General features: G+C 47.3%; 1 protein-coding gene across 1 annotated transcript; it reads right to left on the bottom strand.

The window, feature by feature from the left end:
* Window positions 1–2,112: 2,112 nt before the first annotated feature.
* On the bottom strand, window positions 2,113–4,472 carry LOC123166998 (omega-amidase, chloroplastic). The gene is made up of 8 exons (XM_044584836.1): window positions 3,753–4,472; window positions 3,574–3,667; window positions 3,290–3,364; window positions 3,123–3,201; window positions 2,985–3,000; window positions 2,807–2,893; window positions 2,608–2,690; window positions 2,113–2,521 (listed from the first exon to the last, which is right to left on the bottom strand). The coding sequence occupies exons 1-8, from the start codon at window positions 3,951–3,953 to the stop codon at window positions 2,443–2,445; spliced, it is 714 nt and encodes a 237-aa protein (XP_044440771.1). The 5' UTR covers window positions 3,954–4,472; the 3' UTR covers window positions 2,113–2,442.
* Between the last annotated feature and the right edge of the window lie 8,655 nt (window positions 4,473–13,127).

Raw genomic sequence — 13,127 nt, 5'->3', positions numbered from 1 at the left:
CACAAACAGGAGACAAAAGTGGAGGAGCTTTGCGAGAGTCTGGGCACGCGAAACGTAGGAATCCGACCCCCCCCCCCCCCCAAAACCCTTCCCGGACCCCGCGACTCCATCCTCCCCATTTTTGCCATTATTCCACCACCACGCCACACCCCTACCAGAACTCTACGTCTCCGGCACCTCCAACGCTCTAGCAGGGCTCCACCCCGCTTCTCCACCGTCTCCATTCAACCCTTGTCCTCCACCCGCCCCGCCAGGTACCATCTGCTACTGACATTCTCACCATGCCCGACAACTGTTCGATGAATAGCCGATAACTATTCTCACCATTCCCGGCAACTGTTCGATGAATTGCCGGAGCTAAAAACAATTGTCCCTTCTTCTTTCTAGCAATTGATTCCGATTTGGACTACATATACGAGCAGTATGTTGAGTCGTTTGATGGCTCGTCAAACGAGGAGGAGTACTCCGATGAGACGATGGTGATGCAGGCGGCCCTCGACGACGTGGAGCGTGCGCAGGAGAATGGTCTCAATTTCAAGGGCTCAGTCAAGGGTCATCGAGTGCTCAACCGCAACTGGGCACGCGACCATTTGACACCAATGGTTGTATACTTTGCCCCCGATGTACTATTCGCTGACCATTTTCGCCGGCATTTTCAGATGCGCGAGACTGTCTTCGATCATTTGTACCATGGCGTCCGATCATACATTGACTACTTCATCCTGAAGAAGGACGATGTGGGATCAATTGGCTTCTCTGGTTACCATAAGTGCACGACTGCACTCCAGATGCTTGCATATGGGACGATGATGATTCGTGGGACGAGTATCTACGGATGTCTGAGAGCACATGCGGAGATGACATGGTCAGGTTTGCAACTACCTTGGTCGAGGTGTTCGGACCTCAGTACCTGAGCGAACCAACTGTGGCAGACACATAGAGGCTCTTGGCAATCTCAGAAGCAAGAGGGTGGCCATGTTTGCTTGGATCTGTTGACTGCATGCATTGGAAATAGAATAATTGCCCGAAGGCATTACAAGGGCAATATCTGGGTTATATTAAGAAGTCCATCATCATTCTTGAAGCAGTTGCATCACGGGATCTTTGGGTTTGACACACTTTCTTTGGCATGCCTGGGTCTCACACTGACATCAATGTGTTGCAGCTATCATAGTTATTTGCGAGGCTAACTGAAGGAAAAGCTTCTCATTGCCACCATACCGTCAATGAACATGAGTACAACATGGGCTACTATCTAGTTGACGGTATCTATCCTCCATGGGCTACCTTTGTCAGCACCATCTCAAACCCTGTTGCCCAAAAATAGGCACTTTGCCCAAAGACAAGAAGTAGCTAGAAAGATGCCGAGAGGGCATTTGGAGTTCTGCAGGCCCGTTTTGCAGTTGTTCATGGACATGCTAAAGAATGGGATCCGGAAACCTTGTGGGAGGTGATGACATGTTGCGTGATCATGCACAACACAGTCGTCGAGGATGACGCGACGATGTTGCCGCAGCTCTGGGATTTGAGAACATGGGTTATCTTATTCAACTTCCGGACCAGAATCCGACCAAATTTAAAGAGTTTATTCGAATGCATAAACAAATTCGGCATTGACCAACTCATGAGCAACTGAAGGAAGAACCGGTTGAGCATCAGTGTGCGATCAAAGGGGACAAAAATGTTGGGATGTAATATTTAAACTCTTTTAAATTTGAATTAGTGTTGCATGCGGCTATTTGATCGTACGGACTTGAAAAAGAAGAAGAGGAAGACCAAATGTATGCGACTAGCGTTGGATGTCGTCCTGTCGCATCCGTGTCCGCGAACTGGTCCCCATTGTCCGCGGATGGATGCGAAAATTTTGCGAAATGCTGTTAAAGATGCCCTAACCGGGCTTTAGCTGAATCCGGACTACTCAAATACACATGTTTTTATTTCTGTGAGGAAATATCAGGAGGTAATCCACATCTAGTTCAATGTAATAAGAAAACAAACACAAATATTGACTGTCACACGTGTGACACAAAGCACTTCGACTCTGACGTTTCTTACAACTAAAATTGCCATTCAAAAAGAAAAACAAACCCCAAAAAATTGAAACTTGTCATCTGAAAAGAAGTTGCTATTTTCGTGTCACTAAACTTGCCATCATAAACGTTCGGAGTTAACCGTGTGTTCGGGCCACATTGTTTTAGACCCTGATACTCCATCCATACAAAGTTGTATAAAGTTAAGACATTTATTTTGGGACGGAGGGAGTAAGTGATAAGTGCATGCAGTATCGGTACATATCGTATATGGCATCCCGAATCTTTGCATGCCACATCACAATTTTGCAAACCCCGTCCTCTGTTACTGAACCCAGCATGTGAGCAACACATGCAGACGTGGCCTTCTTCAGCTCTCTGCACTGCATTTCCATCTCCTCGAGCAACGCAGCTAGCTCGAACGTTCCCTCTGGACATCGATCAGCCTGTACAGATCCCCTCTACCCTGCGTTTCCAGAGGGAGGCTCTCCCTGCAAAGATTTTTCCTCTGACGCCTGAGCCCAAATAGAACACAAGCCCAAGTACAAAATCAACTACAAAAAGATGAGTCTCATACCTGACAGCTTCAATCAAACATAGGTCAATCTCGCCGATGACGGTCGCGTCCTCGTGCCCTGCCGCCGCAAGAACCTCGCCAAACTAGGACAAAAGAAGTGGATGCCAACACGGTTAGCTTCAACCTTTGGCCGGAGTCCAAATTATCAAAATGGAGCAGTCAGCAGAACTCTGCTTCAGTGATGCGTGCGTAGTCTTACTGGTCCGATGAGGCTTGAGTTGCCCCAGACCACGAAGTCCGACTGTGAGTTGGGGTCTCGTGCAGGTGAGCAGGTCGCCACGAACAGCTGAAACCAAGACAGTTTAGAGTACATGGATTTCAGCACAGTGAGGAACAACTTCAGGTTACATTTAGTATAGTAATCAGTTGAAGGTCACCTGATTGTCGACAGCCCTGACCGAGTGAAGTTAGCAGATCCATGGGGTAAAAAAAAGAGAATGAGCTAACTACTAGTATCTGGTAAAGGACTGACGGAAAAAAGTGACAGAACAGTTGGAGAAGAGAGATAACTGAACCTGGACTTCTGCATAAGGTCCCAGAGGAGCTGCCCGGTGCTCATGTTGAACGCAGAAGGGTAGCATATCAAGTGTGCACCTGCATGTTTGAGAAGGGACTGGATTTTTAATGGACACGACAGACGCTTGCGTCGATTGGCATCAAGGACTGAACTTGTAAGGCATACCTCTTGATCGATACAGCATTGCAAGTTCTGGGAAGCGGATATCATGACAAATCCCAATACCAATCCGTCCAACGTCTGTAATAAGACTACAACGATTTGTTATGATCATGCAAATAGATGACAAGAGAAAATTAAACTGTGCATAAACTTCAGAAAAACGTGTGTGCACACTGAAATATGACGCTCAAGTGCATTCTATTGACAGGCGCGATGCAACTAGTTTTATAAAGCCAAAATATACAGTAATTTTGATCCAGAATTTTCAGCACAAACGGTGTGCACACCTGTGTCAACCACAGTGGGTTCTTGCCCAGCAGTGAAGGTATCGGATTCCCTGAAAGTGATGTCTCTGGGGATGTCGATTCCAAACAGATGCAGCTGGAAAATCTCCCTGGAAGCGAGTCACTGCAGGTGACATGCGAAAGTTTTGATGCAGAAGACGGCATAAGCCTGGCTTCTTTACCTTCCTGTGCTTGGCCTTGATCTCCCCGTCGGGCCCGACCACGCAGCAGGTGTTGAACAGCTGCCCCGAAGCCGGAACCATCTCGGGTATGGATCCGCCGACGATGGTGATCTTCCTGGCAGCGGCCACCTCCGACAGCATCGAGACCGACGGCGAGCGGCCGCCGTCGATGTCCTCGGCGTAGCTCCGCATGGTCTGCATCGCGTAGGGGCAGCTCCATATTTCCTGGAGCAGAGCAACGTCGTCAGAGAAGCGAGCTTCGTGAGCTTCCGTCAGTTCCTGGCTGCTTCGAGGTGAATCTCAGTTCCGTGGCAAGAAAGTAGCAGAGGAGGAGGGACTTGCCGGCAGGACGACGAGCTCGGCGCCGGCGGCCGCGGCGGCCTCGATGCGGGCGCGCGCGCGGGCGATGTTGCCGTGCTTGTCCGCGGTGACCGGCAGCTGGCACAGCGCGATCTTGTACTGTGCTGCCTGTGGCATGGCAAGAGAGCTGAAACAAGCAAGCGCTGTGTCGTGGAAGGAGGAGACGGTGAATCGATACTGAGCAACCGAGACAGAAATTGCAGGAGTGAAGCTTTTTAGAAGAGAGCACAAGATTGTTGGAGTGAAGTGGGAATGAAAAGTTGGAATAGAACGGTGAGAAGCTGGTTGGTGGATGTTGAAAGTGTACCCTGTTGGTTGGCCTTGGCCTGGAGAGGAGGGAGTGGGCGTGGCGAGATTGAAGACCCGATGCTGCGAGTGAAGAGAGAGAGAGAGAGAGAGAGAGAGAGGGGAGGGGTGGATGTTGAAGTGTTGAGAGTTGACTTCGTACTGTGTGATTAGAGCAACTCCAACAGTTTATTTCATCCGTAAAAAAGAAGCTGCCGGCAAATTGGAGAAAAGAAAACATTTCCAACCGTTCCGGTAAACCATTCAAACTAGGCCCTTTCTTCCCACAGGTTCATGGAAAGATGACATTCCCGTATACAGTATTTTTTTTACGATTTTTGTCGGGCTAGAAACCACCTGAATTTCACTGCGCGCCTTGTCGGAACCTCGTCGGAAAGCCTCCCAGCACCACGCCCACCATGCTAACGTGTCGCCGCTCGGCGCCACCCTTGCGCCGGCGCCCGCACCGCCCCTCGCCGGTGGCTATCACGTGCCTACGCCGGCGGTCGTCATGCGTGTCACTGACTGGCGGGTCCTAAACCATTACCTTTTTGTTTAATTAAAATAAAATAGAAATGAATTTAGAGGGAGGGGTTTATGGGAATTGACAAAAGTAGCTCTCGGACAAACCTAAATACCATCAGCAAGGTCCTTCATAGCTGCTTCTTGCATTGTTGCCATGGTGATCGGATATGGTCTTCAGAAACGCCGCCCATTGAGGATATATACAATCGTCATGGTAGTACCCCCATGTTGTAGTGGTGCCCGTTGACGGTGTGGTTGCTCGACGGCGCTTCCCCGTTACGAAGTCTTCTGAACAACGAAGTTCGCTGATGCACATTGATGTCGTTGTGAGAACTAGACATGCCTAAGAAAGCATGCCAGATCCACAAGTCCCTTTTACGTAAGTGCTTCTAGTATGATGGTGGCCTCTTTGGTTTGACCTTAATACATCGCGCACGAACCTTTGGATAGTTTTTCCATTGCCAATGCATACAATCAACTGAACCAAACATACCTGAAAAAATCTTGCCGCTCCAATAGCAATCAACTTTTTTGTATCCTGCACATTTGATTCTATCAGATACTCTGCTCCAAACACCCGCTCCACGGCGGGAGCAAATCTCACAACGGTCTTTAGACATGTGCTCTCCCTCATCTGGACCATCTCACCAACGACATTAGCGGAGGTACCTAATGCAAGCATTCTCAAAGCAACCGTGCATTTTTGGTTAGTAGAGAACGAGTGTTGTCCGCAACAATCCACGTTGAGCCTGAAGTAGGGATCATGTGCCTCCACTCCCTCCTCCACGCGCAAGACCAAGGGTTTGCGCATACGGAAGCGTCGACGAAACCATGTATCAAAGAATGTTGGTTCGTGCTTAAAGTAGTCCTTGTAGAGCAGCCATGCTCCAACAACCCTATCTCAGTTCAAAACTCCTACCCCTTTGATCTGACCCTTGAACTTGAGAATAGGCTCCAACTCCTTGTCCATCTCCTTATGGATTCTCATGATCATCATCCTCTCGACATCTTCGTACGAATCTGATGAATTGAAGAACTACTTCTGAATTAATTCATCGAGCTCCTCGTTTCCATACTCCTCATCCGATGAACCCTCTGTATCTATCATTTTGCCTACAAAAAAATCACAAAAAACTGCTCAGACAAATTGTCGAACACATAAAGGGTAAGGTGTAGTTGAGAATAGCCGAACATACCGCAACAGCGCCCGGGGCGGTGAGTTGGCACGGAGGACTTTTCCAGCGGTGGCGGCGGCTCCAAGGGTCGGGGCGGATGAGAGAGAAGAGAGGAGAGGAAAAGGGATGGTCCAACAAGGTCGGGGGGATTTGGTGGAATTCGTGGTGGGTCCTATCTGTCGAATCCGACATGGCGGATGTGCCTCGAGAGCGTTCGTTTGTTATGTTATGATCCAAATTCATATATGTAAAGTATAAATGCTAACTTCTGAGGAGCTGAGTGGAAGCCCCTCGCCAGGATCAGTATTCACCTAGGTCATCTCTTTTTAAGCCGTCGCACGGGATATGATCATCGTTATAAATCCCCGTTGTTTGTAGCCTCTCTCGATATAGTGAAGTTTAGCTGGGTGGCGTCCATGATTTCCCCCTTTCGTGTTGGAGGTATTTTCCACATTAAAATCTTGTGCCCCGTGTAATTTATTTCATTCTACTTCATTCTTATTGTGTGTCATATCTCTAACACAACCTTCGCATATTCGTCCAAGATATGAATATGGGGTGCCAATTCAAACATATATTGAGGTCCTGTTAGATCATGACCGGTGGATGTATAGGGGGAGGAGCCCTAGATGCTCTATCAGCATGCACAGGGGGACAAATTTTCTTGGGGTTGAGCTTGAACCGAGATAAAGAAATGCCAAATGGGGCCAGAACTAAACTGACGTCTCGTGTGACCGGGTCCAGGCGACGAGCTCACCGTCAAGAAGGTAAGAGCATCTACACCCGTGGATAGTGATACGTCTCCAACGTATCTATAATTTTTGATTGTTCCATGCTATTATATTATTGTTTTGGATGTTTTATATGCATTAATATGCTATTTTGTATGATTTTTGGGACTAACCTATTAACCTAGAGCCCAGTGCCAGTTTATGTGTTTTCCTTGTTTTAGAGTTTCACAGAGAAGGAATACCAAACGGAATAAAACTTTCGTCATGATTTTTCTTGGACCAGAAGACACTCAGGAGACTTGGAGTGCAAGTCAGAGGAGCCTCGAGGCGGCCACAAGGGTGGAGGGCGCGCCCCCCGACTTTGTGGGCCCCTCGAGGGTCTCCTGACCTAATTCTTCCTCCTATATATAGTTATATACTCTTATACCCCAAAAACATCCAGGAGAGCCACGAAACCACTTTTCCACCGCCGCAACCTTCTGTACCCGTGAGATCCCATCTTGGGGCCTTTTCCGGCATCCTGCCGGAGGGGGAATCGATCACGCAGGTGAAAGTGCTAGTTATCGACTAGAGGGGGGGTGAATAGGCGATTTTTATGAAAGTCTTCAAAACACGGGGGCTTTGAAGACAAACAGTAGAAATAAACCTATTGATATGCAGCGGAAGGTAGACTACACTAGACAGGCCATAGTCAAGTAAGCAATGAAGTGAAAGCACGAAGACTATTAGCAGCTAGGTAGTATGGATCAGGATGGAAGATATTATGAAGCCAAACAACAACAGTTTCCACTCGGTGAAGACAATCAGATCAGACAGGCATGCATTGACTTCACGAAGACAAATTGTATGTAAAGAGAAGAAAAGGATAGAACCAGTTGCTTGGTGAGGACAAGGATTTGTTGGACCAGTTCCAGTTGCTGTGACAACTGTACGTCTGGTTAGGAAGGATGAGATTCAACTCAGAAGACTGCGTCTTCACCTTATTCCCATTGAGCCAAGGACACTTAGTCCTCGCCCAATCACTCTGGTAAGTCTTCAAGGTAGACTTCCAAACCTTCACAGACTTCGTTCACCGGCAATCCACAATGACTCTTGGATGCTCAGAACGCGACGCCTAACTGGCTGGAGGATTCACAGTCTTCAAGTGTAACAAGTCTTCAGATCACGCAGACAGAAAGACTTCAGTGATGCCTAACACTCTTTGGCTCTGGGTGTTTTGGGCTTTGTCCTCGCAAGGATCTCCCTCTCAAATGCTTCGGAGGTGGGTTGCTCTCAAACGACAAAAGCCATGCACTAACTCTGAACAGCCACCAATTTATGGTGTAGGGGGTGGGCTATTTATAGCCAGGAGGCAACCCGGCCTGATTTGTCCGAAATGACCCTGGGTCACTAAGGAACTGACACGTGTCCAACGGTCAGATTTCAAACACATGCGGCAGCTTGACTTGGGCTACAAGTAAAGCTGACTCATCCAGCTCTGGATAAGATTTGCTCGCATTTTCTTCGCTCGAAGACATAGGATTTGGTTGAGCATCACATCAGTCACTCTGACTTTGTTCACTTGGACCCCACTTAACAGTACGGTGGTTCCTATGACTCAACAAGGAAGAAAAGGAAACTACGAAACAACTATGTCTTCGCACTCCATAGTCTTCACGTGAATGTCTTCTCAAGTCATAATCTTTGTTGTGAATATCTTCAGACCAACATTGTCTTCAATGTCTTCACACATTTTTGGGGTCATCTCTGGTAGGTAAACCGAATCAATGAGGGACTACTACGTGTGTTATCCTGCAATTCTCACAAACACATTAGTCCCTCAACCAAGTTTGTCGTCAATACTCCAAAACCAACTAGGGGTGGCACTAGATGCACTTACAATCTCCCCCTTTTTGGTGATTGATGACAAACTGGTTGAAGTTTTCAACGGGGATAAAAGTGTGTGAAAGTTTAAGGATTAAGGCATTGTCTTCATAAGCAGCAAAAGGCTCCCCCTGAAGATGTGCATATAAGTAGTTTGCTTTTGAATGCAAATGCACATGGCAGGTTTTATCCTTTTCAACTTATGAAGACAATTCATCATGCATATAAGATATAATGAATATAATGACATGCATAATGAAAAATGGACATCTGCGGAATGACTTCATGCGGGATTTATCATCGCATCACAGAGTAGCAGAAAAAGTAGCAGACGACCATCGAGTTTAAGTGTTACAACCCAAAGAACCAAATGTATCAAAAGACGAGAGTTGTAAACACTTGGCAAAAAAATAGTGCAACCACCCATAAGGACCCGCTTGAAGACTATCAACTCATATGCTTCTTCCCCTTTTGTCAGTAATGACCAAAAAGGTTTGAAGACATAGAGCATCTACTCGTTCCCATCAGGAGTAGATGAAGGTGCAGGGTCGACGCTGGAGTTCGGTGGTGCAGAAGGGCCTGGTGCAGTGTCGAGATGTAGTGCTGCCATGGTTGGTGAAGTGGCGTCGTCTTCTTCATCGACGACTCGAGCAACAACAGTTGCAACCGAAGATGAACGCTCAGAATCTTCAATGGATGGAGTGCAGCGCCAGCTTGCATTGCGTGGAGGTCTAGAATCATATTTGAAGCCCTCAGAGAAGCCATCTTCGCGAAGATCTTCTTCAGGGCATAGTAGTGTGAGACTCTTCCAAGACCACCGACAGGCTTCATGGGCAACGAACGAGTTCTTGGTGGCCAAGTTTCTGATGTGATTGACGTCCACCAAGATACTCTACATCTGACGCTTTAGCCAGTCATGGTGCTTGTCCTGCTTCTGATGTAAGGCCACAAGCTCTCGGTCATTGAGTACACAAGAACGCTTCCGAGGCCTTTGGGTGATTGTACTAGCCGTGGCTTGAGTGTTGGCACGATGTGGCTCACGCATATTGCCAGCCAGTGGATAAGCGGTAGTTGCAGCATTTGGAACATGTATTCCTTCTATTGGTTGCGTGAAGCTTTGACGATCAACGTTATGAAGATATAGAGGCTCCTTGGTAGGATCAGGGTAGATGGCTTCAACGGACAGATCAACCTCAGGCAGAAAAACAATGTGATTGTGCGCTGAGGGCTGATAATCAACAGTGGAATGAAGCTTAATCAGGCGCATCACCCAGGGAGCATAGAACTTCAGGCCAAACAAATCAATTCCAGAAGCAACTAACTGTCTGATGAAGAAATCCTGGGAATTGAATCTGATGCCATTGACAATATAGAATACCAAAGTCTTCATGGTTCCTTCAAGTTTGGCTTCAGATGAATATCCCTTGACTGGCCATAGAGTACGCCTCAGAATATGATAAACTGTGTGGGGCAGGTACTCAAGGTCTTTGACGAAGAATTCATTGGGATAGTCAGCATCTGGAGGCAATGGCTTCATCATACTGAGCATCTGACTCATATTGGGTTCAGGCCTCTGAAAGATACTATGCAGTTCATTATTGTGAAGCTGACAACCAGGCTCATACAATTCACCTGGAGTGGGCAGGGGAGTAAGCTCAATGATATCTTGAGCTTTGGCTTCATGGTGCACGTCACCTGTCATCCACTCAAGGATCCATGTCTTCGGATCCCTGTTGTAGCCACGAATGTGAAGTGTGGCATAGAATTGCAGTAGAAGCTATGCATTCCAGTGCTCTTTATCAGTTACAAACTACAGAAGGCCAGTATCTCTAAAGCAGTCCATGAAGGAAATATGCCCTAGAGGCAATAATAAAGTTATTATTTATTTCCTTACATCATGATAAATGTTTATTATTCATGCTAGAATTGTATTAACCGGAAACTTAGTACATGTGTGAATACATAGACAAACAGAGTGTCACTAGTATGCCTCTACTTGACTAGCTCGTTAAATCAAAGATGGTTAAGTTTCCTAACCATAGACATGAGTTGTCATTTGATTAACGGGATCACATCATTAGAGAATGATGTGATTGACTTGTCCCATTCCGTTAGCTCAGCACTTGATCGTTTAGTATATTGCTATTGCTTTCTTCATGACTTATACATGTTCCTATGACTACGAGATTATGCAACTCCCGAATACCGGAGGAACACTTTGTGTGCTACCAAACGTCACAACGTAACTGGGTGATTATAAAGGTGCTCTACAGGTGTCTCCGATGGTACTTGTTGAGTTGGCATAGATCGAGATTAGGATTTGTCACTCCGATTGTCGGAGAGGTATCTCGGGCCCTCTCGGTAATACACATCACTATAAAGCCTTGCAAGCAATGCAACTAATGAGTTAGTTGCGGGATGATGTATTACGGAACGAGTAAAGAGACTTGCCGGTAACGAGATTGAACTAGGTATTGAGATACCGGCGATCGAATCTCGGGCAAGTAACATACCGATGACAAAGGGAACAACTTATGTTGTTATACGGTTTGACCGATAAAGATCTTCGTAGAATATGTGGGAGCCAATATGAGCATCCAGGTTCCGCTATTGGTTATTGACCGGAAACATGTCTCGGTCATGTCTACATAGTTCTCGAACCCGTAGGGTCCGCACGCTTAACGTTCGGTGACGATCGGTATTATGAGTTTATGTGTTTTGATGTACCGAAGGTAGTTCGGAGTCCTGGATGAGATCGGGGACATGACGAGGAGTCTCGAAATGGTCGAGACGTAAAACGATATATTGGACGACTATATTCGGACATCGGAAAGGTTCCGAGTGATCCGGGTATTTTTCGGAGTACCGGGGGAGTTACGGGAATACAGGAGTACATATGGGCCTTAGCGGGCTTTAGGGGAAAAAGAGGAGAAGCCACGAGGGCTGGCCGCGCGCCCCCAGGGGCCTAGTCCGAATTGGACTAGGGGAGGGGCTGCGCCCCCTCTTTCCTTCTCCTTCCCCTCTCCTTCCTTCCCCCTCCTAGTAGGACTAGGAAAGGAGGAATCCTACTCCTACTAGGAGGAGGATTCCTCCTCCCCTTGGCGCGCCTAGAGAGGCCGGCCGGCCTCCCCTCCCTCCTTTATATACGTGGGGAGGGGGCACCCTTGAACACAGAAGTTGATTGTTCCAAGCCGTGTGCGGTGCCCCCCTCCACCATAATCCACCTCGATCATATCGTAGCGGTGCTTAGGCGAAGCCCTGCGTCGGTAGCAACATCATCACCGTCATCACACCGTCGTGCTGACGGAACTCTCCCGTGAAGCTCTGCTGGATCGGAGTTCGTGGGACGTCATCGAGCTGAACGTGTGCTGAACTCGGAGGTGCCGTGTGTTCGGTACTTGGATCGGTCGGATCGTGAAGACGTATGACTACATCAACCGCGTTCTCATAACGCTTCCGCTTATGGTCTACGAGGGTACGTGGACAACACTCTCCCCTCTCGTTGCTATGCATCACCATGATCTTGCGTGTGCGTAGGAATTTTTTTGAAATTACTACGTTCCCCAACAGTGGTATCCGAGCCAAGTTTATGCGTAGATGTTATATGCACGAGTAGAACACAAGTGAGTTGTGGGCGATACTAGTCATACTGCTTACCAGCATGTCATACTTTGATTCGGCGGTATTGTTGGATGAAGCGGCCCAGACCGACATTACGCGTACGCTTACGCGAGACTGGTTCTACCGACGTGCTTCGCACACAGGTGGCTGGCGGGTGTCAGTTTCTCCAACTTTAGTTGAATCGAGTGTGGCTACGCCCGGTCCTTGTGAAGGTTAAAAGATCACTAACTTGATGAAATATCGTTGTGGTTTTGATGCGTAGGTAAGAACGGTTCTTGCTCAGCCCATAGCAGCCACGTAAAACTTGCAACAACAAAGTAGAGGACGTCTAACTTGTTTTTGCAGGGCATGTTGTGATGTGATATGGTCAAGACATGATGCTAAATTTTATTGTGTGAGATGATCATGTTTTGTAACAAAGTTATTGGCAACTGGCAGGAGCTATATGGTTGTCGCTTTATTGTATGAAATGCAATAGCCATGTAATTGCTTTACTTTATCACTAAGCGGTAGCGATAGTCGTAGAAGCAATAGTTGGCGAGACGACAACGATGCTACGATGGAGATCAAGGTGTCGCGCCTGTGACGATGGTGATCATGACGGTGCTTTGGAGATGGAGATCAAAGGCACAAGATGATGATGGCCATATCATATCACTTATATTGATTGCATGTGATGTTTATCTTTTATGCATCTTATTTTGCTTAGATCAACGGTAGCATTATAAGATGATCTCTCACTAAATTTCAAGGTACAAGTGTTCTCCCTGAGTATGCACCGTTGCGACAGTTCTTCGTGCTGAGACACCACGTGA

Source organism: Triticum aestivum, chromosome 7D (assembly GCF_018294505.1).
Source record: "Triticum aestivum cultivar Chinese Spring chromosome 7D, IWGSC CS RefSeq v2.1, whole genome shotgun sequence".
Classification (NCBI taxonomy): Eukaryota; Viridiplantae; Streptophyta; class Magnoliopsida; order Poales; family Poaceae; genus Triticum; species Triticum aestivum.
Note: the sequence above shows the minus strand (reverse complement) of the source record. Positions and strands in the feature narration are given on the sequence as shown.